General features: G+C 36.9%; 1 protein-coding gene across 2 annotated transcripts in view; it reads left to right on the forward strand.

Moving 5' to 3' along the window:
• Positions 1-27,173, forward strand: part of CBFB (core-binding factor subunit beta) — a 56,362-nt gene that overhangs the window by 14,069 nt on the left and 15,120 nt on the right. The window contains exons 4-5 of one of the 2 annotated variants that reach the window (XM_047078538.1): positions 16,934-17,050; positions 26,695-26,790. In XM_047078538.1, coding sequence (XP_046934494.1) covers positions 16,934-17,050; positions 26,695-26,790 — 213 coding nt within the window. Of the gene's footprint in view, positions 1-16,933; positions 17,051-26,694; positions 26,822-27,173 lie in introns of both variants that reach the window. The other variant, XM_047078540.1, reaches the window with a different exon arrangement.

Below are 27,173 nucleotides of genomic sequence, written 5' to 3' on the forward strand. Positions count from 1 at the left end.
AGGCTGGAACTCACAGACCTTGAGATAATGACCTGAGCTGAAGTTGGACCCAGGTGCCCCATTGTGTTGTTGGTTTTAGCAGAGGGGAGGTGGATGGGGGGGATTGGTTAAATTGGTGATGGGGATTAAGGAGAGCATTTGTTGTGATGAGAACCGGGTATTTTATGGAAGTGTTGAATCATATTGTACAACTGAAACTAATAACACACTGTATGCTAACAAACTGAAATTAAAATTAAAACTTAAAAAAAAAAAAAGAATTATGGGGCACCTGGATGGCTCAGTTAGTTAAGGGTCTGACTCTTGATTTTGGCTCGGGTCATGATCTCACAGTTCATGAGATTGAGCTCTGCGCTGATGATGCAGAGCCTGCTTGGGATTCTCTCTCTCTCTCTCTCTCTCTCTCTCTCTCTCTCTCTGTATCCCTTCAGTTGTCTCTAATTGATACATAAATAACATACACTGATACTTGCATAATTTCCATTTTACTGGTAAGAAAACATTTGTAAATTTTAATACTTTTAGCTTGAGCAAGCTCAGAGACTTTTTATTTCTTTGATAACACTTCTCAGATACTTAGTTTTCTACAGAGGATTAGAAGCCATAGCCTGGCTAACAAGTTCTTCATGTTATAGACTGTGCTATGGTAAGGAGTTTAATTAATGTTACTTTCTTTTATGAAAGTATACAATATGAACAGTTGGAAATTATTATCCATCATAAACTTTTCAGTTTGAAAATTGATATGTATTTAGGAACCAAGAATTTATTTTTTTTTCTTTCTCAACGTTTTTTGTTTTTTTTTTTTTTTTTAATTTATTTTTGGGACAGAGAGAGACAGAGCATGAACGGGGGAGGGGCAGAGAGAGAGGGAGACACAGAATCGGAACAGGCTCCAGGCTCCGAGCCTTCAGCCCAGAGCCCGACGCGGGGCTCGAACTCACGGACCTCGAGATCGTGACCTGGCTGAAGTCGGAAGCTTAACCGACTGCGCCACCCAGGCGCCCAGGAACCAAGAATTTAAAATAACACTTAAAATGTGCCTTCTGGTAGTATAACTGTGCTTTTAGGACTCATACTGTCCTATACTGTGTGTCCTGAGAAGGAGAGGGCCAAGTCTGGGAATGTTTGCCAGGTTGTTTTTGTGGATGAAAACCTTTCTTCCACAAATATAACCAATACTGAGCCCTTTTGTGTTTTAAAATTTCAGATGTTAAATAAATAAATAAATAAATAAATAAATAAATAAGTAAGTAAGTAAATAAATAAATAAATAAAATTTCAGATGTAAAGTCAGGTTGATCTTCAGATTAAAACAAAAGGATAGCTCAGAACATGTGACTTCAACATTTCCATTAGGAAAATTTAGGTGTTTTTCAAGCAAACAAAATATTCTACACATATTAAGCCATAATTTTTAATAAATGTCTGGCCTCACTTACAAAATATTGCTTTAAAAATAGTGGCCCTTTGAGGTGCCTGGGTGGCTCAGTCGGTTGAGCGTCCAACTTTGGCTCGGGTCGTGATCTCGCGGTTCGTGAGTTCGAGCCCCACATCGGTCTCTGTGCTGACAGCTCAGAGCCTGGAGCGTGCTTCGGATTCTGTGTCTCCCTCTCTCTCTGCCCCTCCCCTGCTTATACTCTGTTTCTCTCTCACTCTCTCTCTCTCAAAAATAAATAAACATTAAAATTAAAAAAAAAAAATTAATGGCCCTTTGGGAGAACCCTCCGCTTTTTTTGAGGGCATTGCTTATTCATGGCAGCCTTTCAGTCCTTGCTGTTCCTTTGCTATCCAGAACATTTCTGGGCCATTTTAAAAAATTGAAGTAAAACGCACATAACAAAATTCGCCATCTTACCCATTTTAAAGTATACGATTCATTGGTTTTTAATATATTCGTCACATGCATCCTTCCCCACCATCTAATTCTGGAATATTTTCAGAACTTGAGACCATTTTAAATACGTTTTGAAAATCTGTAGACCAGTTTTATGGTGATCATTGCCAGGCCCTGTGGTAGACGATTTACATTATCATAGATTCTCTGAAACCTGCACTATATAGTAAAGTCCTCTGTTGGATTTTAGAACACATTTGGTGATAGCTAGATTTTACAGCCAAGGAGCCTGGGGCCCAGAGAGGTCAGAAAAATCTTCAGAAATCATGTAATCTACTTCTTAGGGACAGCCAGGATCCAGACTCAAGTTTTGTTTTGTTTTTTTTCCCCCAGAATCTGTGTTGTTTGCAACACACCATACTGTTGCTAATAAATAATCATTAGGTAGGTTGCCAGGAATTCCACATACCACCTCATATTATTTTAGCCTACTAAGTTACTCTTTCCATTACACTGGATAATCACTGATATTTTAATGTGGTCTTTTTACATCTCATTTTGATGTCTTCAAAACAACCTTATCCTTCATCTTTTTCTTTTTAACCTTTTAACTTTACTTGGCTTGTTTTTCTAACTTGTAGGGCAAGTGATGTTCAATATGACAATTGAGCTGCTAGATAACTGCACATAATTCTTCCATGTTAATAGTATGTTAGTAATAATAATGTTAGTAAAAGTAGTTCTGATGTTTTAAAAAGTAATTGTCACAGAGTTGACTGGGGAATGGGCTACAGTAAACAGCATCTGCCTCTTTTATTACTTTTTTTTCCTAAGAAGCAAATAATTCTGTCATTTAGTTTTAGAAGGTTTTCACTTGAAATTGTACCTCTTTAGTACAGTTCAAGACTGTCTTAAACATGCATTGTTTACTTTGAATCATAGAATGAAGATAGCAGAACTAGTAAGATATTTTGGGGTGGGGGGAAGTATTCATATATATTCTGTGGTCATATAAAGAGTTCATAATATTAACTGTTGTAAATGCTGTGGAGTTACGCATTAAATTGACTGTCCAGCCTCTTATTTATTCTTTAGGAAAATTGTCTGTTTTCACACTTCCTGAAATACTTCGAAAACGTTAATAATGCAGTTCATTAATGCCACTGTGGTTTAAGTGAATATATAGAGTTAGGAGTTCTGAGTGCCAACTTCTGCCTCCTAACTAACTTTGCAACCTTCTGCAAATGAATTATTTAATATCTCTCACTTTTATGTATGTATGTGTGTAATCTCTGCACTCAGTGTGGGGCTCAAACTCATAACCCCAAGATCAAGAGTCACATGCTCTACTGAGCTAGCCAGACACACCAATATCTCTCACTTTTAATTTCTTTGTTTTAAAATTTTACCTGTTGGATGGTTATAAAGGTCAGATAGGACTTGGAAAAGTTTTGAAAGCTGTAGAGAATTTATATGAACTTAAGGTGGTAATACTAATTAAACTTGAGTGAAAAAGTGTTAGGAAAAGAGAATTAAGAAATGAAGGAAGGTATATAGAGCTGTTTGGGACTGGGGTGAGGATTTCTTTAAGTAAAGTGAGTTCAAAGTAGAGGCATGGAGGCGCACCTGGGTGGCTCTGTCGATTGACCATCCAACTCTTTTTTTTTTTCCAAAAATTTTTTAATGTTTTTATTTTATTTTTGAGAGAGAGAGAGAGAGAGAGAGAGAGAGTGAGCACGGGAAGGGCAGGGAGAGAGGGAGACACAGAATCTGAAGCAGGCTCCAGGCTCCAAGCTGACAGCACAGAGCCTGACGCGGGGCTAGAACTCACGAACCGTGAGATCGTGATCTGAGCTGATGTCGTTGCTTAACCACCTGAGCCACCCAGGCGCCCCTGACCATCCAACTCTTGATTTCAGCTGAGGTCATGATCTCAGGGTCGTGGGAGTCGCCCTCATGCTGAGCCTGGAGCCTGCTTGGGATTCTCTCTCTCCTTCTGTTCCTCTCCCCTGTCACTCGTGTGCACATGCACACGTGCTTTTTCTCTCTCAAAATGAAGGAAAAGAAAAAAACAGAGGCATGGAGTTGCAGAGTCTAGAAATAGCATTCGTGGTCTTAGCAGTGTTCAAGTTTTTGGTGGTTTGTGATGCTTAGGCTAATGTTACTTTTTTATGCAGTAAGAAAGCAGGTATTTTAAATATATACCTCCATGAAGAAAAAAATTATGTAAGAATATAATCATATTATAAATTTCTAAGTTTTAGATTAGACTAGACATGTTTTCTCCTTAATCTCAGAGTACGAGTATTATTGGGATGTAAGAATCTTTTCAGATTGCTCACCAAAAGGAATGGCTTTTCCAGACGTTGGACCATCAGTGTTTCTAGGTGGAACATTCTTCTGAAAAATGACGTTTAGAGGAAATTTTCAACACTTGACATTAACTTTGTGTGGCATGGTACAATAAAACCAGTGTAATGTTTCAGCATGCTTTTTCTGCTGTAGAGTTTACTGCAGTGTGATTTTTAAGTACCGTAAAATACCTTACAAGAGGTTCCAAATTAGGTGGGCTAGTTCTACATATAATTCTATATAGTTTTTTAAATATGTTCATTAATGCATTTTTCCCTTAAATGCCAGTCATCTTTGCATTTGTTAAGTTTATCTTACAAATAAAAGAGTGGATAAAAATGTATGTACAGTTTTAGAAATAACAAACCGAGTGTCCATGTACTTGTTACTGAAGGTAACAGTATATCTACACTAGAACTGTGATGTCTAGCATGGTAGCCACTGGCCACATGTGACTATTGAGCACTTGAAATGTGATTGGTCTGATTGACATTTGCTGTTTGTGAAAGAAGTACACACTGGATTTTGAAAACTTGGTACAAAAAAAAGAATGTAAGATTTCTCAATTTTTATATTATGTATCGAAATAATGTTTTAGATACATTTGGTTAAATAACAGTATTATAATTAATTTCACCTGTTTCTTTTTAATTTTTTGAATATGTCCTAGAAAGTTTACATTTACCTCTGTGACTTGTATTTGTGGTTCCCGCTATATTTCTATTGGACACTGATGCCTTAGAAAACTCCACAGTCCTCTACCCCTCTTCACAAAAACAAAACAAAAAACAACCCACTATCCTGACTGATATATTTATTCCCTTGCTTTCCTTTGTCATTTTATTCTTATGCACATGTTTCTAGACAATGCATTGTTTAGTTTTGAAACTGAACATAACAAGCACAGACTTCATGGCAGTATCAGTGAAAGACTGTAATGTAGTTTTTAACGTGAAAGCTCCTAGGAGATAAGCTGAACAGAGTCTCAGAGTCAAGTCTGGATTTTCAGCTTCTTTGCAAATTTGAAAAGCCCGTCTGGGGAAGTTTGTGAGCAGAGTCATGAGTAGGTTGTAGAAAACCTAAGGCTCACACTGGAATTGGGACGTGTGCATAATGTGAGCCAATGTTCACAGCATGCTAGAGATCCGGAGGAAATAATGGTCAGAGGGAGTGGGCTACTCTGTATTTTCTGATTCTGTTTTTTGATTCTACCTCCTTTTCACAGGAGTTTCTCCATAAATCTTTTCATTTTATAAAACTGAAACTGTAAACCCATTGAATAATAACTTCCCATTCTCCTTTCCCCAAGCCCTTGGCATCCACCATTCTTTTTTTTTTTTTTTTTTAAGTTTTATTTATTTATTTTGAGAGAGAGAGAGCAAGCGCATGAGCAGGGGAGATGTGGAGAGAGGGAGAGAGAGAATCCCAAGCAGGCTCCACACTGTCTACGCAGAGCCCAACACGGGGTTTCAATTCACAAACTGAGATCATGACCTGAGCCGAAAACAAGAGTCAGATGCTTAACTGACTGAGCCACCCAGGCACCCCTGGCATCTACCATTCTACTTTTTATGATATTGACTAAGTACCTCATGTAAGTGAAATCATATAGTATTTGTCTTTTTAGTACTGGCTTATTTCACTTAGTATAATGTTCTGAAGATTCATCCATCGTGGAGCATATTGTAAAATTTTCTTAAAAGGCTCAATAATACTACTTTGTATGTTTTATACCACATTTTGCTTATCCATTCATTTGTCAGTGGACACTTGGATGGTTTCCATGTTTTAGATGTGAATTATGCTGCAGTGAACATGAATATACATATATGTCTTTGAGATCCTTGCTTTCAGTTCTTCTGAATGTTTACCCAGAATTGGAATTGCTGGATCATAATTTTAAAAAATGTTTTTTTAATGTTTATTTTTGAGAGAGAGAGACAGAGCGTGAGCAGGGGAGAGGCAGAGAGGGAGAGGGAGACACAGAATCCGAAGCAGGCTCCAGGCTCTGAGGTGTCAGCACAGAGCCCTGACACAAGTCTCGAACGCATGAACCATGAGATCATGACCCGAGCTGAAGTTGGATGCCTAACCGACTGTGCCACCCAGGTGCCCCTCTGGATCATAATTTTTTTTTTTAAATTTTTTTTTTTTAACGTTTATTTATTTTTGAGACAGAGAGAGACAGAGCATGAACGGGGGAGGGTCAGAGAGAGGGAGACACAGAATCTGAAACAGGCTCCAGGCTCTGAGCTGTCAGCATAGAGCCCGACGCGGGGCTCGAACTCACGGACCGTGAGATCATGACCCGAGCCGAAGTCGGCCGCTCAACCGACTGAGCCACCCAGGTGCCCCATGGATCATAATTTTTTGAGGAACCACCATACTGTTTTCCACCGCAGATGAATGTTCTTTCTGTGTTCCCACCAGCACTGCACCAGGGTTCCAGTTTCTCATTCTTAACCAACACGTGCTTTCTATTTTTATGACAGTAACCATGCTAATGTGGGGTAGTATCTGTCATTATAGTTTTGATTTGTGTTTCCCTAATGATTAGTGATGTTGAGCATCTTTTCATGTACTGATTGGCTATTTGTGTATCTTCAGAGAAATGACTGTTCCGGTTCTTTGCCCATTTTTTAATTGAATTTTTTGTTGTTGAGTTTTAGGAATTCTCTATATTAATTTTGGATGTGAATCCCTTAACATATATATCTTTTGCACATACTTTCTTCCATTCTGTGGGTTGCCTTTTTACTCTGTTGATAGTGTCTTTAGATGCACAAAAGTTTTTAATGTTCATTGAGTCCTGTTTGTGTTTTTTTTTGTTATCTGTGTCTTTGGTGTCATCTCCAAGAAATCATTGTCAGATCCAGTGTCATGAAGCTTTTATGCTATGTTTACTTCTAAAAGTTTTATAATTTCAGGTCTTACATTTAAGGGTTTGATCTGTTTTGAGTTAGTTTTTGTATATAGTGTTAGGTAAGGGTCCAGCTTCATTCTTTGCATGTGGATATCCATTTTCCCAGCACCGTTTGTTGAAAAAGACTGTTCTTTCACTGTTGGATGGTCTTGACACTCTTGTCAGAGATCATCTGACCATATACAAGATGGTTTATTCCTTGGCTTTCTATTCTATTCCATCAGTCTGTATGTTTGTCTTTGTGTCAGAACTATACTTTTTTGATTATACTGTAGCTTTGTAGTAAATTCTGAAATCAGGAATTATGAGTCCTCACATTTTTTTCTTTTTCAAGATTGTTTTGGCTATCCATGGTCCCTTGAGATTCCATGTAAATTTTAAGATGGGTTTTTCTATTTGGCTAACGCATGCATTTATTGAATATGTACACACATACAATCTCAGTTCCAGGTACATTCTGAATTAAACTGTATTATGATTTCTCTTTTGAATTATAAGGAGTAGATGGTAAATTGCATTAAATCACTACAGAAGAAGCTATTTTTTACACTTACATGCAACCCAATTATGATTCAGAGGCAAGTGAAATTGAATGACTGTCTTAGTGATTATCCAACAGGCAAGCAGTTGACTGCATTCATGAACAGGGAGGAGCATGTGGCTAAAGGAAGATGAGTCAGAACCAAGTATCTTCCAAAGGAATCTGTTAAATAGACTACAGAAACAATTAAAATTAAAAGGCAGGGTACATACTTCATTAGCAGAATATCTTGTTTTCCTTGGTGTCTATGCCATCCTGGTATTACTGCATATCTGTTGATTCATTGGTGAGAACCTTTGTTCAGTTCTCTCAAAAAAAAAAAAAAAAAAAAAAACAACTTTTTTCCCTTGGAAAGAAATTGCTGTGTAAAACATTGGTGGTAATGTGCATGCACGCAGTCAGTATGTTTGTGGTGCTCTATGTGTCTCATATGTTTTATGAATGTTTATGTCTTAACTAATTTTTACTCTCACCTGTGAAAGAGGTATTATTTAGCTCTGATTTTATATGTAAGGAATCTGAGGCTTATTAGCAAACTTAAATTTGTCTCAGACACACTGATAAAGCTAGAATTTAAATCCAGGTTTTATCTGACTCCAAAGCACATTTTATCACTCTTCCTATTATAGTGATAATATTCCTTTTCTTTTACCAATATTTACAGTTGGACCCCCTTGATGGCTCAGTCTGTAGAGCTTGTGCCTCTTTTTTTTGTTTTTGTTTTTGTTTTGTTTTTTATGTTTGTTTGTTTTTGAGAGAGAGAGTGCTCGAGCCCATGAGCAGGGGAGGGCAAAGACAGGGAGAGAAAATCTCAAGCAGGCTCCACACTGTCCGCTCAGAGCCTGACATCACGCTCAAATTCACAAACTGAGATCATGACCTGAGCCGAAATCAAGAAATAAAGAGTTGGACACTCAACCAACTGAGCCACCCAGGCACCCCTGTAGAGCACATGCTTCTTGAGTGCAAGCCCCACATTGGGCGTAGACCTTACTTAAAAAATAAATACATTAATTCATTAAAAATAAATAAAAATAATTACAGTTGATTTTCATTGTACGGTAGTTATCTTCTATAGTGGCTGCAGACACTGAATTAGTACTAAACAGCTGCTTGCCAGGATGTTACAGAGTTAGGTTCCGGCAAGCCCCGGGTCATAACATTTTCCTCGATCAATACATAAACTTGTTTTATGTGTGTTTCTGTTTAAGGAAAACTTGTTTAATATATATTGTTTATTCATTAACACTGAACAATGGTAAAATGTTAGGCATCTAGGTTACTTATAATCTTTTGCCATTTTGAAAAAAAAAAAAACCTTACAGGTGAACATCCTTATAATCAAATATTTTGTGTACATCTTTGATTAAACTTTAAGATATAGTCATAAGGCATGACATTATTTGATCAAAGGAAAATTCACACTGCTAAAAAAAAATGCCTTCCCAAAATTGTTAACCAGTTTATACTCCTGACAATATAGTAGAACCTGGTTTCTCGTCTTGTAGACTTGAAGTTCTTTTTTATTTTTTACATTTGTTTAGAAATAGATACAGTTATCTTGTTTTAATTTTATAGATTTGGTTATCGTTAGTGAATTTTTTTCAGGTCTTTGGCCATTTTATTTTCTTTTAAACTTATTTTTTTCATATGGTTAGCCATTTTTCCTATTTCCACTAGTTAAATAAAATATCCTTTTACCATTGATTTGAAATGTTGCCTTTTTCATTTATTAAATACTTGGTTTCATTTCTGATTTTTTCTTTATTCTAGTAAGTTTCTTCTGACTTCCGTAGCACTGGTACCTATGTACTGGTTGCATTGTTACATGTTTTAATATCTGAAAGGGCAGAAAAATACTTTCTAATATTTTCTTGGATAGTCTGATTCTTTTTTATGAATTATAGGCTTATTTCTCAAATTCCAGAAAACATTATTTTGAGATTTCATTGGAATTTTGTTAGAATAAGGATTACTTTGGGATAAATTGGCATTTGTAGTCTTACCATTAGAGAATATCACACCTCACCAGTTATTAAAATCATTTGCTTTGTTTCAGAAATTAGCTATTTTCTTTTTATAAAGTCTACATGTTCCTTCTTAAATTCACTCTTAGTAGTTGATACTTTTATTGATATTTTAAAATAAGGTGTTTTTTTTCCATCTTATTTTCTAAAGAGTTACTATTGTAATATAGGAAAGTTGTTGGTTTTTGCATATTATTTTTATCAGCAGCCACTTTATTTTTTTTTAATTAATTTATTTATTTTGAGAGAGTCAGAGACAGCACGAGTTGGGGAGAGGCAGAGAGAGAGAGAGAGAGAAGAGAGAATCCCAAGCAGGCTCTGAGCCGCCAGCACAAGGCCCAGCGTGGGGCTTCAACTCAGGAAACCTCAAGATCATGACCTGAGCTGAAACCAAGAGTCGGATGCTTAACTGGCTGAGCCACCCAGGTGCCCCATCCAGCCACTTTATTGAATTCATTAATTCACTTGGTTTTTTAGTTGAATATTCTGGATTTTTCAGGTAGATAATCTTCAGTCTTATTTATGTACAAGTTTGCTAGAACTGTAGTCTTTCTAAATTTTTATTTATTTATTTATTTATTTATTTATTTTGAGAGAGAGCACGAGCAGGAGAAAGGGGCAGAGAGAGAGAATCTTTAAGCAAACTCCATGTGGAGCCTGATGAGGGGGCTTGATCCGAAGACCCTGGGATCATGACCTGAGCCAAAATCAAGAGTTAGCTCAACCTTCTGAGCCACCCAGGTGCCCCAGAACTGTAGTCTGGGGACATTGGAAAGCTGACGGATTTAAACTTCTTACAGTTTTACTATCATTTGGTACATTCCGTTAACCTTAAGAGTTAAGTGAGTCCTACTTAATGTAAGGGGTGAATTCAGTTTTGATTCTTACAGTTCTTTATTTATGTAGTCAGCTCTTCCTCCTTAAAGACTTTAAGTTGACTGGTGTTGGAATCTTTTTTGGATGGTAGGATGTACATCTTTTTAAAATGCCTGGTATATTCACACTGCCCTGGATAATCATACCCTGCACAAAATGATAGGTAGTAAACGTTTGTTGAATAGGTGGATCTTTTCAAATTGAAATTAGAAGCTATAAGAAACCATTTATAATTCCAGCTCTGTTTCTGCTCTTCTATTAATCATTGTTTAAATATTTACCGAATACCTGAGGGGCTGATCATTCCCTCTTACTGTTTTCTCTAATAACTCAATTTCTAGATTTTAGTTAACAAGTGTTTTAAGTTCTAGCAGTTTATTATAGAGAAGTGAACTATTCTTTCTGATTGAAATGGTTTTTTTGACAATAAAGTTTTCTCTTTGTTTTTGGCAATAGCTTTGGCACTTAGTTTCTGTCTCTAGATGTATCTTTTTCTCTTTTCTCTTTTTCTTTTTTTTTACTTTGAGAGAGAGAGCACTAGTGAGCAAGGGGCAGAGAGGGAGAGAGAGAATCCCACAAGGGGCAGAGAGAGAGAGAGAGAGAGAGAGAAGTGGGCCTTAACCAGGGCTCCTGTTTTACCCAAAGTGGGGCTTGAGCTCACCTGATACGGGGCTCAAGCTCACCCAGTGTGGGGAGTTTCTGTCTATATTGATTTTGTGGCTTAGTACTGGTGTGGTGGGAGTCTTCTTTGCAAATCTACCATTTTTCTATTTTAATTATCTTGAAATTATTTTCTTTAGAACTTCTCAGAAGAGACAACTCTTTCTGCTGTCCTGTTGTACCCTCAATTTCTATTCTTAGTGCAGCTACCCAGGAGCTAGAAACACTAAATAAACTTCTATAAATATATAGTATTTTAGAAGGGCAATTGAGGATGCCACTGCTTATTCCAAATTTAGATATTCTCAGAATAAGTAGAGTCCAGACTCTCAGAGATAGAACTGTTTGTACAGGTTGATAAATGAGAAGTTGACTAGGTTCTCTTATATGTCTCTTATGTCTTTCCTCTGACATTTATGTTGCAAAATACAAAATAACTAATTTTTAGCTATTTAGGAAGTTTGGTCAATTTAAGTGAAGACTGTTTATCATCTTTCTGGCTCTCTGCTACAAAGATCTTGGTGCCTATGAGGGAACAGGAAGAATGAAGTTTTTACTGTCATGATTGAATCTGTTTGCCTTGTACAGTCTTGAGAATGTGGTGAAAGTAGTGAACTTACAAAAAAAATGCACATGGGCTCAGTCAAACACACACATTTTTACATAGAATTTCAAGGTGTTTCTGGTCTTTTTGAAACTTCCATAAACCCAAACTCCTGTAGGTTCTCTGAACTCCAGACTAAGAACTCCTACCTTAAATAAAAGCAATCCTAAAAGTTATGAGTGACCTAAGATCCTGTAAGATAATACTTAGGTATCTAATGCATCCAACAAAGGGGAAATTTTTCCGTGGGGTCCTATAACTTAACCTTTAGCCACTAGGTTCCTTATGTGTTTTTCTTTCTCTTCACTGGCTGTTTATAGCCTGCTCTGATGGGTTCTTTTCTTTTATCCAGCATCTAGACATTGGATGTTCTCAGAGTTCTTCCTGGCCCCCCTTCTTTTCTCCTTCTACTTATTGCTTGGCCAATGTCTTCCTCTCCCTTGGATTTAAATACCACTGTATTGTTGATGGCTGCTAGATTTATATCACCAGCCCATATCTTCTCAGAGTGCTAGTATCCCATATGCAACTGTAAAGTTATTATAAGTATTTTTATAATTGTTTTATTGAGATAAAATTCATATACCATAAAATTCATGCTTTAAGAATGTACAATTCAGGGATTTTTAGTATATTCGCAGAATTGTGCAACCATTACCACTGTCTAATTCCAAAACATTTTCATCATCCAGAAAGAAACCCTGTACCTATTAGCAATCACTTATCCCTCCCCCACCTTCCCTCGCCATCAGCCCCTGGCAACCACTAATCTCCTTTCTGTCTCTCTCTGTAATTGCACATTTGTATGTGCCAATGTATATTCACATCTCAAATAAATGGAATCATGTAATATGTGACCCTTTTCTGATTTCTTTCGCTTAGCATAATGTTTTCAAAATTGAACAGGCGCGCCTGGGTGGCTCAGTCGGTTAAGCGTCGGACTTCAGCTCAGGTCATGATCTCACGGTTCGTGAGTTCGAGCCCCGCATCGGGTTCTGTGCTGACAGCTCAGAGCCTGGAGCCTGTTTCAGATTCTGTGTCTCCCTCTCTGTCTGACCCTCCCCCATTCATGCTCTGTTTCTCTCTGTCTCAAAAGTAAATAAACGTTAAAAAATTTTTTTTTTTTTTTTTTTAAATTGAATATTGTAGCATGGGGCACCTGGGTGGTTCAGTCAGTTAGGTGGCCGACTTTGGCTCAGGTCATGATCTTGCGGTCCGTGAGTTCGAGCTCCGCATCAGGCTCTGTGCTGACAGCTAGAGCCTGGAGCCTGCTTTGGATTCTGTGACTCCCTCTCTGTCTGCCCCTCTCCCACTCATGCTCTGTCTCTCTTGCTCTCAAAACTAAATAAACATAAAAAATCTTTTTTAAAAACAATATTGTAGCATGTATCAATACTTTATTCCTTTTTGTGGGTGAATTGTATCCCAGTATGTGGATAATGCCAAGCTGACAGTGCATACCTGTTTTTGCTGAAGCTCTACTGCTACAGTGATGTGGTATTTAAAGCTACAGAAGGTGACAGTAAGGTCATATTATGCATAATTTGGATTGAATGTAATGTCACACCTGATATTTAGAGATTGATTTTATTAAAAATTACATAATACTATTACCTTATTTCCAGAAGAATACAATGTGAGGCTGTAGTCATTTTGAACTTTCTGTGAAGTCTCACATTCCCTGCTACTTTACTTTTAGAAAAATAAGCAGGCTATTTTGTTGTTTCTGTGTGTGATTAGCTGAATCTGTTTAATACTTTTTTTTAAAAGTTGATTTATTTAATCTCTATACCCAACATGGGGCTTGAACTCATGACCCCAAAATCAAGAATACATGCTTTTCCAACTGAGCCAAGCAGGCACCCCTGAATCGATTGTTTTTTACTTTTAAAGGCTTTATAGAATACATTTCGTTTAAAATATTTAATTGTTCTAGGACAATAGATTTAATCCCTAGGTCACATTCTAATACATTTTCTTTTCACAGTTTGAAATAAGTCATCATTATCTTCAGTGAAAAATATCTTAGTGTTTAAATTGTATTATTAGATTATACTACGAAATGCTGAACTGTTAAGAGACAGAATTTTATTTTCTTCATACTTTGAGGTTTGGTATTCATGAAATGTATGAAAGTGCCAAACATTTGAAGATCTAAATGTAAAACTGTATTTTTGAATGTGAACATCTAAATAAATCACCAGAGTCATCTAAATATTATTTTACATTATGATTCTAGGCACTAGCCTTGACTAAGAACTATAGTCTTTTTCCGAATCCACTTAGGAATTTCCCGAAACAGATTGGTGGTTTTCTTTGTTGTGAGAGAATGTTTATAAAGAAGTAATGAATGGGCTTTTTAAAAATTCAGTAATTTCATAAGGAAAATAATTTTGATTATAGAGTTAATATGAATAAGCTAGATTATGGAGTCTTTGATTCTAAATGATATAAATCATGTGATGAAGAACATAGAATCTAATCATGAAGTTGACCTTTCTCTCCTGTTAGAAGAGGAGAATTCTGTGCATGATTAGTGTGAGAATTTAATGAGGTACTTTGATAGGTGAAATGTTACAGTCCTCACTGTGTGGCACCCTCCCATGTGAGAAAGAGTAGGTGGAGATCTTGATTAGAAGATGTGTTAAGTCGGGGCGCCTGGGTGGCTTGGTCGGTTAAGCGTCCGACTTCGGCTCAGGTCATGATCTCACGGTCCGTGAGTTCAAGCCCCGCGTCGGGCTCTGTGCTGACAGCTCAGAGCCTGGAGCCTGTTTCAGATTCTGTGTCTCCCTCTCTCTCTGACCCTCCCCTGTTCATGCTCTGTCTCTCTCTGTCTCAAAAATAAATAAACGTTAAAAAAAAATTTTTTTTTAAAAAAAGATGTGTTAAGTCAAGTTACATTGATAGGCAGTGAGGAGGGCTATTGTTTTTAGGTTTTGAGGTGTTGAAAGTGAGGTTGTCATAGTCACTTGTCTGACGAGGTGCACTTTAGTGGAGTTTTAAATTCACAATGTAGAAGAGAATGAGCACTTATCAGAACAGAAGGAAATATGTGGTTAAACGGTTTCAGCTATAACTGTAGACTACTTCCCTTGGTCCAAATGGGAGGAGAAATGGAACCTTAAGTTTTGGACTTTTTTTCCCAATATAAATAGAAGTTAGTTCAGGGTGGTTTATTGGAGCCCTTAACAAGAAAAAAAGTTGTGTTAATAGTAGAGGGGAATGACAAAAATAAGATGGCATAAATCCTGTAGGTTTTATTTTACAGGTGTCTCAGTTGTAATTTTTTGAGCATATTTGTAATTGTTGACAGTCAATTATTCTTATTAAACCTTTCTAAAAACAAGAATGCCCCAAAATTTTTGAAGAAACTGCTGAATTGAGAAAAGAAAAAGTTGATGTTTACAGCTTTTTACTTAAAATGAAGACTGTCTTAACCAATTTTATATAATTACAAGTAATAAATAATGCTAATTTTAGCTCACAAAAGCACTTGGATTATTTAAATAAAATATATTTGGTGTAGACAAATGAAGACCTTATTTATAAATGTATATTTGATAACCTGGAGTTTTGAAAAGTCATTGAAGTCCTGCTTCTTCTGCATTTAAGAAATCTTATTAAGGCATTAAATGATAAACATCTATGCTGATTTTTATTCTGAAGCCCATGTTTTCTTTTTGTTTTAATTTTTTTTAAGTTCACTTATTTACTTAGAGCATGCATGCAAGTCAGGGAGGGACAGAGAGGGAGAGGGAGAGGGAGAGGGGGGGAGAGAGAGAGAGAGAGAGAGAAAGAGAATCCCAAGCAGGCTCCATACTGTTAGTGCAGAGCCTGGTGCAGGGCTCAAACTCATGAACTGTGAGATCATAACCTGAGCCAAAATCAAGGGTCAGAGGCTTAACCAACTAAGCCACCCAGGTGCCTCTGAAGCCCATGTTAAATAAGGTAGAGAAGGGGCGCCTGGGTGGCGCAGTCGGTTAAGCGTCCGACTTCTGCCAGGTCACGATCTCGCGGTCCGTGAGTTCGAGCCCCGCGTCGGGCTCTGGGCTGATGGCTCAGAGCCTGGAGCCTGTTTCCGATTCTGTGTCTCCCTCTCTCTCTGCCCCTCCCCCGTTCATGCTCTGTCTCTCTCTGTCCTAAAAATAAATAAATGTTGAAAATAAATAAATAAATAAATAAGGTAGAGAAGATCTAAAATAACAATGTTTGTTTGTTTGTTTGTTTTTTCCTAAAGTCACTATTAGGATAGTGTGATATTAGGATGGGGGAAGAGTGTGGGAATTATAATAAATTTTTTATATTTCTTACTGTTTCCCAATAAAATTTTCACCTTAAAATGACAGTATTAGCACCTTTCCTTTCTTGGTGGATCCTTAATTGTTCTTGAGCACAGTTATATTTTCAGGCAGTATCAGAATTTGGTGGTTGAAAATGAAACTGGTCTGAATTTTGAAATCATACCTAAAGTGTCTTTTAATCTAGAATCATTTATATTTACTTGAAAAATAATGGTGAATAAATAAATGTTGTATCAGTTAAGTTTCTTTGGTTAAAAGCAGACTAACTCGCTAACTGAAGTTAGAAAAAAAGGAAAAAAGCTGCATTACTTCATAGGAAGCAATGAGGTAGCTTATAAAACTGAAGGGAAGTATGAAGAGCCCGACTCTGGGTGGCTCCAGGTTTCCAAATAGAGGGAAACTGTGTGTGCTGTCTTTAGGGGCTTGTGAATTCCAGTTGTTTTCCATCTTTATAGCTTTTTACCTGAGGTTCAAAATCAAGGCAAAGTACCTATTGTCGTAGCTTCAGTTTCAACTATGTCTATTTCAAGTATCATTTTATTATAGTTTTTATAAAATTTGTATCACTTTTTTTAAAAAACAATTTGAGAGAATTGTGACTAGAAATAAAATCCTGGTAAACCAGATCAACTTAACTTCTAGAATTTGGTCAGAGCTATGGTTTATATACCTTCCTATAATTCTTAATTTTATAATTGTATTCATCTTTTTTTCCCCCAAGAAAACCACAGGTTTCCTTAAAGCTTATTCTTCCGTTTTTCATGTATCTGATGGCTTATCATTGGTTTTCATGTGTCTTTTCTGTGTCTTAGGTGTATTTGAAGGCTCCCATGATTCTGAATGGAGTCTGTGTTATCTGGAAAGGCTGGATTGACCTCCAGAGACTGGATGGTATGGGCTGCCTGGAGTTTGATGAGGAGCGAGCCCAGGTAGGGTGACTTCAGGCTCTACTGAACATGGTCCCTTTCTGTACCCCTAGTCTTCAACTAGACATCTATTTTACCCCATCTCTAAGAGTAAGTATAAAAAGTCTCATGTTGAAGTGATGTTGAGGAATCTTTAAGATGTGCAGACTCATTTCGGTCCTGGTTTTGGGGAAAGTTTTTCCTTCACTGGTTCTAAATTTCATTGGATTATTCCTGTCTGCTCAGTGGGGGCACTTCAAAGTCGAGTAAATGGTTCTGTTTAATATTTGTTCTTGATCTTTAGAACATTAGATCGGGTAGAAGAGTTCAAAATAAAATGTAGCATTTCTGAAATGGAGCAGCACTTCTGGAATGACTTGGTGAGGAGTTTGGTAAATCCTCTCCCCAAAAAGCAGTGCTTAAACTGGACAAATTGTTTAAAACACATACTCGTGCATACACACACACACACACACACACACACACACACACATATATTTAAGGTCTCTGGAAATTAACCAAAGGACATGCATTGAGAGGTATTTATTCAGAAAAAGCTACTGAATTTCAATAAGGACAGTGATAACTTGTGTCAGTAGCTGCTTCCATTAGTTCCCTCAGCTCTGTGGTCCCTCAGGTTAGACAGGCAGGTGGGACAAGCCAGAGGACTGGCAACTCTATTGTCCTGTCAGAAGGAGCTGACCTTATTTAGAGTAGTGCATGAAAAAATCCATACCCAGGAATGTCATCAAAAACAATAGAGGTCTCTGTGGCAAATGTTCTGGGAAGGCTAATGATGTGGGAAGCAACAAAATGACCAACTAGCCAGAAATTTATCAGAAATCTAGGGAAAGAGTTTGCTAATGTGGGCCCTATTAAAATCACACTTACTTCTCAGTTCATGGGTTTGAACCCCGCATCAGGCTCTGTGCTGATGGCTCAGAGCCTGGAGCCTGCTTCAGATTCTGTGTCTCCCTCTGTCTCTCTCTCTGCCCCTCCTCTGCTGATGCTCTGTCTCTCTCTCCTTCAAAAATAAACGTTAAAAAAAATTTTTTTTTTTAAATCACACTTACTTCTCATGTTCCAGAAGACTATGCATATATAAAGCTGCACTGGCTCAGGAGAGGACAAAGAGGGCCCTTCAAGCTACCAGTCTACCAGGGTAGAGTGATGAACTCCCTGCACTTTGAAAGTATCCCTCAAGCTGCACACAGATCTGGTGGCAAAAGAACGAAGTGCTGATTCAAGGTGTTTAAGCTAAACCTCTCAACAGTCATTGGCTGACTATTAAGTTATGCTGACCTAGGGCAGCCCCCTAGAAAGCTAGACTTAAAAAGAAAACAAAACAAAACTAAGCAGGGACATGCAGAGGCTACACATTACTGGAGAAGCAAACTACAGAATTAGTCCAGGTAAGTCGCTAAACAGATAAAAACAGCAACAACACAGTGGAGGCAGGGGTCAGAATTCAGAGTTGCTACAAAATATTGTCTAAAATGTCCAATTTTAAACCAAAAAATTAAAGAGACATGTAAATAGACATGAAAGTATTACTGATACTCAGGGAAAAAAACAGCCAATAGACACTATCTTTGAGGGATCCCAAATGTTGCTTCTTAGTGACAAAGGCTTAAAAGCAGTTATTTATCAGTATGTTCAAAGAATTCAAGGAAGATTCTTCTTTAAAGGATTAAAGGCAAATTACAATGACAGTGACTCATCAAACGGAGCATATCAGTAGAGATCACTCAACAGCAAATTTGAGTTGGTAAAAGAAAGGTGTAGTGAATATGAACATAGATTAATAGAAATTATCCAGTCTGAAGAACAGAAAGAAAAACACCAAAAACAGTCTTAGAGAGTATGGGACTCCAGCATGTGTACCAATGTGTACATGTCATGAAAATTCTAGGAAAAGAGAGAAAGGGGCAGAAAGTTTAAGAATTAATAGCAGATGAAAACTTCCAAATTCATTAAAAATAGTTATCTTCATATCCAAGAAATTCAATAAACTTCAAATTGTATAAACACAAAGCAATCTACCCCTAGATGTATCATAGTCAGATTTTGAAAAAACAAAGAATCTCAAGAGCAGCAATAAAACGGACTCATCACATGCAAGGGAGCCACAATAAGTTTAACAACTGACTTGTCTTTTGAAATTATGGAAACCAGAAGGTAATGGGATGGCAGTGACATTCAAAATGCTAAAAGAACATGTAAAAATGTCCATTTATTAGTAGGTGTTGATTTCTTTTGACTGTTTTTATATTCACTTTTTTTTTTTATGTTTATTTATTTTTGAGAGAGACAGAGACAGAATGTGAGTGGGTTAGGGGCAGAGAGAGAGGGAGACACAGAATCCGAAGCAGGCTCCAGGCTCTGAGCTGTCAGCACAGAGCCTGATGTGGAGCTCGAACCCACAAGCTGTGAGATCATGACCTAAGCCAAAATCAAGTGTCATACGCTTAACCAGCTGAGCCACCCAGGCTCCCCTATATTAATCCTCATAATAAAGTTAAAATAATGACAGGAATAAAAAAGAATCCTTTTTTTTGTTGTTATTTCCCTCTATTGTCTGTTTCTGTGTTCTCCATATATGGAAATGTGAGAATTTTCCTATCAAGAGATAAAAAGCCAAAACCTTTCTAGTAAAAAATTAAGGTTCATAGTTAAAATTCTTGGGATGCCTGGCTGGCTCAATCAGTAGAGCATGCAACTCTTTATCTTGGGGTCATATGTTCAAGCCCCCACATTAGGTGTAGAGATTGCTTTAAAAACAAATAAGTAAGTAAATAAGTAAATTTAAAATTTTTAAATTAATTGATTTTGAGAAAGAGAGAGCGCACAAGTGGGGGGAGGGGCACAAAGAGAGAAAGAATCTCATGTGGGGCTCAAACTTACGAACCTGTGCATGAGATCATGACCTGGGCCGAAATCAGGAGTCAGACACTTAACCGACTGAGCCACCCAGATGCCCCCCAAATTAAAATTCTTTTTTTTTTTTTTTTTAATTTTTTAACGTTTATTTATTTTTGATAGAGAGACACAGTGCAAGCAGAGGAGGTGCAGAGAGGGGGACATAGAATCCGAAGTAAGCTCTGAGCTATCAGCACAGAGCCTGATGCCGGGCTCCTAGCTCACAGACCCCAAGATCATGACCTAAGCCAAACTTGGACCTTAACTGACTGAGCCACCCAGCTGCCCCGAAAATTAAAATTCTTTTTTTTTTTTTTATTTTTTTTTAACATTTTTTATTATTTATTTTCAAGACAGAGAGAGACAGAGCATGAACAGGGGAGGGGCAGAGAGAGAGGGAGACACAGAATCTGAAACAGGCTCCAGGCTCTGAGCTGTCAGCACAGAGCCCGACGCGGGGCTCGAACTCACGGACTGTGAGATCATGGCCTGAGCCGAAGTCGGACAGTTAACCGACTGAGCCACCCAGGTGCCCCGAAAATTAAAATTCTTAAGAAGGAATCCCTGCTACCTTGATTTCCACAGGGATAAGGAGTGACCAACTGTTTCAGAGAAATAGTAAATAATCAGCAATTTACAAGGCTGTTTCTGTAAGAAGTGATACAGCAGATTGAATTTATATGAGGTAAAATTTCAGATTTAGTTGACTTTTAAAACTGAAATATTTTATTAAATGATAGGTAAAAATTTTAAGTTTAACCCATAGCATTTTCCATACTTAGAATTTTCCAAGTTTTCCGGTCTATAAACTGAGCTTTATAACTACAAAGTAAGTACCATCTGTTGTGATAGCAAACTAATACAATAATTGGTCTTATATAATGTAAAAACTTTAAAGCAGGGGATTCCAAACATTCAGTGTACAGTAAGCACTTTTCTATAACCTTCCCTATCCCAAAATCATCTGTACAATATGTAGTAGTTAGGATTAGGGGCTTCATTGTCATATAATTGTGTGAATCCTGATCCTACTGCTTACATCTGTTATGGACAATGTTTCTGTTCCCCTAAAATTAATTTGTTAAAGCCTCAACACCCAATGTGACTACATTTGGAGATAAGGTCTTTATGGGGGTAATTAAAATTATATGAGGTCATGAGAGTGGGGCCCTGATAGGAGTAGTGTCCTGATAAGAGATACACAAGAGAGCTTGCTTATTCTCTCTCTCTGCTGTATGAGGACAGTATTCTCTCTCTCTCTCTCTCTCTCTCTCTCTCTCTCTCTCTCTCTCTCTCTCTTTAAATTGGGAAATTTTTAATTCTACTCAAGGGGATGAGGACAATATTCTCTAACAGATGCTGAGGTAAGGCACCTGGTAAGCTAAGACAGTAAAGAGTATGGTCACAATTCATTTTAATTAAAGTTTGTTGAGTGTTTCAGCTGAAATATTTTCACAGGTATTTTCTCCGTTCAGAGTACCTTTGACAAATGTTGGCAAGGATATGAAACAACAGTTGGTATATTGGTTATGTAAAATTGACACAACATTTGAAAAACTGGCAATACATGCTAAAACTGCAAATTACATATACCTGTGATCCAGCAATTCTACTCTAAGTTTCATGGTATGCAAGAGGAATAAATACATATATTCATCAAAATATATGTACTGGACATTTATGGCAGCATTATTAGTAATATCCAGAAACTGCAAACTGCCCAAATGCCCATTAACAGTAGAATGGGTAAATTGCTTATCCACACAAAGAAATACAGTGATAATGAAAATCTACAACTAGCACACCAGTATGGGTGGATTTCACAAATATATTGAGTGTACCCAAAAAGCACATGTTGTATGAATCCCTTCATATGAAAGTACAGAAATGGGCAAAACTGATAATATGTGTTGTTAGCAATAAGGATAGTGGTTTATCCTTGAGAGAGGAGAGGAGGTTAGTTATTGGAATGGAGCTGAAGGAAACTCCCAAGGTGTTATTACTGCTCTCTTTCTTCCAATGGATTCTAGTTACATGGAAAGTTCAGTTTGTGGAAATTCATTGAGCTGTAATTTAGGACAGTGCTGTCCGGTATAATTCAAATGTGAACCACATAATGTAATTTAAGTTTTTCTAGAAGCCACATTAAAAAAGATAAAAAGAAGCAATTGTATTTAATTTTTATATTGTATTTTGTTTGACCCGGGATATCCAAAATATCATACTTGAACATAAAATTAATATAAAAAATTTATTGAGATGTCCCACATTTTTTTTCTTTGAAACAAGTTCTTGAAATTTGGTGTGTATTTCAAGTGTTCATTGGCCACATGTGGTTCCCATATTGGACAGTAAAGGCTTACTGTAAGTGTACTTTTTTGTATGTATAATATAATACAATAAAATGTTTTGAAAGCTCCCTGCAAATTAATATCATTCTTAGTATAATTATAGAAACAAATCACATTTGCTGATTGTATTTTCATCTTTCTATTTATTTTCTGTAATTTGTAGGGATAAAATTCAACATCCTCTTTATGCCTTTGGTTTTCAATAATTGTAACTCTTTAAAAGCTTAAAAATCAAATTTTGGGGGGGCATCAGTGTGGCTTAGTTGGTGAAGCCTCCAGTTCTTGGTTTCGGCTCAGGTCATGATCTCACTGTTCAAAGGATCGAACCCGGCATTGTTCTCCACACTGACAGCACAGAGCCTGCTTGGGATTCTCTCCCATGCCCCCGTGCGTGCGTGCGTGCGTGTGCATGTGTGTGTGAGTGTGTGCACAAAATAAATAAACTTTTTTTAAAAAGTCAAATTTTTGGCATTTCACCTTTGGATACTTTAATCAGATTTCCAACTAATTTTGAGCAAAGCATAACTATGAGGACTCATTTGCCTTAAAAAAGTTCAGTGCCATTGTAGGAACTATTTTGATTTAGAGTAGTTCTTCAAAAGCTCAAAGTGTGGGGGTACTGTCTTGATGTATTTTTTATATTCGGCATCAGCTTTGTCACATTTTACAGTTCAGTTACTTCGTAGATAAATATATTTCTAATTTATGCAACTATAAACTAAGTGATTGGCAGACCAGTTATGAGTTATATGTGCCACAACTAGTTGCTAATAAATTTCTAAACTTTTTTTTTAATGTTTTTATTTATTTTTGAGAGACAGAAAGAGAGCACAAGTGGGGAAGGGGAAGAGAGAGAGTGAGACACAGAATCTGAAGCAGGCTCCAGGCTCTGAGCTGTTAGCACAGAGCCCGACGCAGGGCTCGAACTCACAAACCGTGAGATCATGATCTGAGCTGAGGTTGGATACTTAACCGACTGAGCCACCCAGGCACCCCCTAATAAATTTCTATTTCATAGTTTTTAGAAATTCACTGAGAATGTTATTCTTTATACAGTGTGCTCCACCAGCATCTATATTTGTATTATCAGTATAAGAGCCAATAGTTTTATCTTCACTGTTGTATTTTTTTACTTTGCATGTTTCACCTTCAATGTAGTACCCTTTCAAAAGTTTAATTTTGGTTCTATGATCAGGTTAGAAAGACTGAACCATTATTTGAATTAACAGATACTCTATACCTGATGACACTGATGTAAAACTGGTGTCCTTTAGTTATTTGCAAGGTTTTTGTTAATGATATCAGCATATGAACAGCTTTGCTTTTTACATGTGCATGATAATGTGAATTGAATCATTTGTCATTTGTCAGTGAATTAAATCACATGATTTAAATGAAGTTATTTGCAGGGTGGTGTTAAATGTACCGTTTGCAGCTGCACGTGTTAAATTGTCGCCCTTGAAGTATATATTGAAGCTTCTTCAGCAGTTTTATTTCTTTTGGCTTTCATGTGATCAGTGATACCATTCTGGTCCCCACAGAGAATAGTAAATGTCGTTATTTTGTGCAAATTACATCTTCATCATCAACTTTCTTGGAAATGAATTAACTTTTCATTAAACATGCACTTCCAGTTTTTAAATTCATAACTGCAGAAAGGTATTACCAAACCATAAAATAAGTATCGTTGTAGATTTAGGCAGTACAATAAAGACAAAATCACCGCAGCAAGAATGGTCAGAATATTCTATGTATTCTCTATGAGAGAACTGCAAAGCCTTTATTTGCCACATGGGTTTCACATGCACCCACCTTTTATGATGACCCCACCTGGCTACTTTGTGCAGATCATGGTTAAGACCACGGAGTAACAAACTAGTATAACATGGAGCTGGTGGGGACCAAAGTGTTGAAAGCTGCTCCCACTACCATCTGAGATTGGATAGAGTTAGTTGTCCCTAGCTCATTTGACCACACTTTATGGATGAGTATGTAGTTTTATCAGGAGTTGCCCTTTATACTGCCCTTGAAGCGGATAGGTGTTAGTTAAGGTTGCAACAGGAAAGGATCAAGACAATGCTGGTAATTGCCAGTTGTCTTTCAAATTAAAGTACAAACTCTTATCTCTGCACATCTATTTCACACCTTGCTAGAAACGACCAAAACAGAAGCTGGAATTAGAAAGCAGAGGGCTACCAAATCCCTCCTGGCTTATTTTACTACAACTATTAGTAATAATATTATTTTTTCTTTTAATGAAATAAAAATCTGACCATTGCTAGAATACACATTAATGGCTGTTAACTTCCTTAGGGAATTAGATCACATCTCCTGTTATGTGCTCTCATTTCATCATGTAATATTCCTTTACTGTACTTAATCACAGTTGACATATATTTTTTTTGGTAATTATTTGTTCATCATCTACTTGCCCCACTAGACCAGAAACTGTGAGGAAAAGCACCATTTGTTTCTCATATTGTATTCATGGTACCTTAACACAGTGACTTGGACATATTAAAAACTCAAACATTTGTGGAATAAATGAAAACGTGAATGAATGCACAGGACAGAAGGAGTATCCTGTTACCAGATGTGTCCCAGTTGATCATTAGCTAAATAATAGAAAACCCTTGGCAGTTGGAAACAGCGTTCTTTTGCAGGTACCTCTAGCTTATATGGTACATTCTGAGAATACAGTAGGAACGTGTAATGATATTTAGTCAGATGTGTAAATTTGATATGTCTGTAAATGCTTGTAAGATACCAGCACTTACTGAAGATTGTCAAGTATGCTTAAGCACATTTTATATGTTACCTCATTTAATCTTCACGGTAATCTTGTGAAGTATTATTACTGTGCCCATTTTACGTGTGAGTTTGCAGAAGCTTACAGAAATGAAATGCCTTCCTCCGGGTCATAAAGCTAGTAAATGTATCATAAGAATGGAAATTTGATTACATCTTTCAATTTTGTTTAGGTTATAGACATTGTGTCAGTGAAAATTGTAAGTATTAAACAGCCTTACTAATAGTGACAAATAAAAGATTTCTCACAGAGAACAAGATACCAAGCAGTGTAGGTATAGTCCAGGTCTGGTGTAGCACTTAATTATATTACAGGAGCTCTGGGTCTTTCATCTTCCTGCTGTGCTATGCTCAGTGTGTGACTGCATCCCCACTATTATGTTTGCATGATGACTACTGTATCTCTGGGCATTGCATCAGTTCATAGGAAGGAGAAAAATTGAAATACCTCTTAAAGGACTTTCTTAGAACCCCAGTTAGGTGACTTATCCTTCTGTCTCATTGGCTTGAATTGAGTTACTGGCCACCCCTTGCTGCAGTGAATCTAGGAAGGTGAATATTGATGACTTTTTTGGTATTTTTATCTTTTAGTTTCTTCAAGTGTACCATCAGAAATCCTGGTATTGAGAAGTGTGTGACTGCAAAAGTTGAGCATCCAGTGCTATGTACCATGAGGAAGCTTTTTTAAGTTGGGGGTGTTTTGGTCAGATTGTGCCTAAGGCATGCTCTGATGGCTGGGTGGTAGACTGGGGATGACAGAATGGAAGCAGGAAGAGACTGTTTAGGAGACCTTTGTAGTAATTTTAGTAAGAGATCTTAGAAGCCCGAACTGGAAAAATGTAGGAAATAAAAGGAGACTAAGATTCCAAAAATATTTAGGAGGTCAGATGGTTAGGACTTGGTGACTGATTGGCTCTGTGGAGAAAAGAGGAGAGCAAAGAGTCAAAGGTGTCTCAGGTTTCTGTCAGAAATGAATGAGGGATGCCATGAATGGAGACTAGGGAAGAGTAAAGGAGAAGGTTTCAATCGGTTGCCCCTTTAGACACGATGAGTTTGAGGTATCTGGGTTTTCTTCATGTGCAGATCTTTATTAATTGGGAAAATTCAGATAAATTTGTTATATGTTACAAATATTTTTCCTTGGTGACATCCTTTGGACTTTTATTTACTTTCTGTTGTTCAGCAGTTTCAAACGTTTTTATCATTAATTCTGTTAATACTCTGTTTTCTATTTCTGGCTTTAGTGTCCTAATTTGAGGGCCTGGCCTGTCAATAGCAAGTTATAGAAGTATATACCAAATTTTTTTCTTGATCTTCTGTGGTTTAAGTATTGACTTGTACAGGATTTTATTTTGGTGAATAGATGAGGTAAGGAAAGGAAAGATCATGAACACAGTTACTGTTTCCAAAGTGTGATGTAAAACATGAACAAACTGAAGTTTTCTTTTAAAAGTAGCTTCAGTGTTAGCTTTTTTAAATGGTTTTGATATTTGAAGATATACACTGCTGTTCATTTCCTCCAAAAAATAACAGATTAAAAATTTTTATTATAGATCAAAATTGAAATATCCTTTTCATGTATTCTGACAGCAGGAGGATGCATTAGCACAACAGGCCTTTGAAGAGGCCCGGAGAAGGACGCGTGAATTTGAAGACAGAGACAGGTCTCATCGGGAGGAAATGGAGGTGAGAGTTTCACAGCTGCTGGCAGTAACTGGTTAGTACTTTCCCCCAAACTCTCAGGCTCTCTTTGTCATGTTTGTGTATAATGTTTTTAAATAGTTTAATTTTGTCTTTCATTTTTCAAAAGTTGTACTGTGTCTTTGTATTTATTAAATGTAATTGCTATAAAGAAACTTGGTCTTAATTTTAAGGTTGTACATGAATTCCTCATTCATTGATCCTCATAAAAATAATTTACTGTCATGTATATATTCTCTTAGTTCATTGATCCAAATATCTTACCTCTTTTTTGTCTCAATTATTTGTCAGATTATTTGTAAAAATTACCTTATGTTATCCTAGAATACATACTAACTCTTTGGGAATAATATTACTTTACATTTTTT

Source organism: Lynx rufus, unplaced genomic scaffold (assembly GCF_022079265.1).
Source record: "Lynx rufus isolate CCGP_SWC_20201006 ecotype Redwood Valley unplaced genomic scaffold, mLynRuf1.p SCAF_16, whole genome shotgun sequence".
NCBI lineage: Eukaryota > Metazoa > Chordata > Mammalia > Carnivora > Felidae > Lynx > Lynx rufus.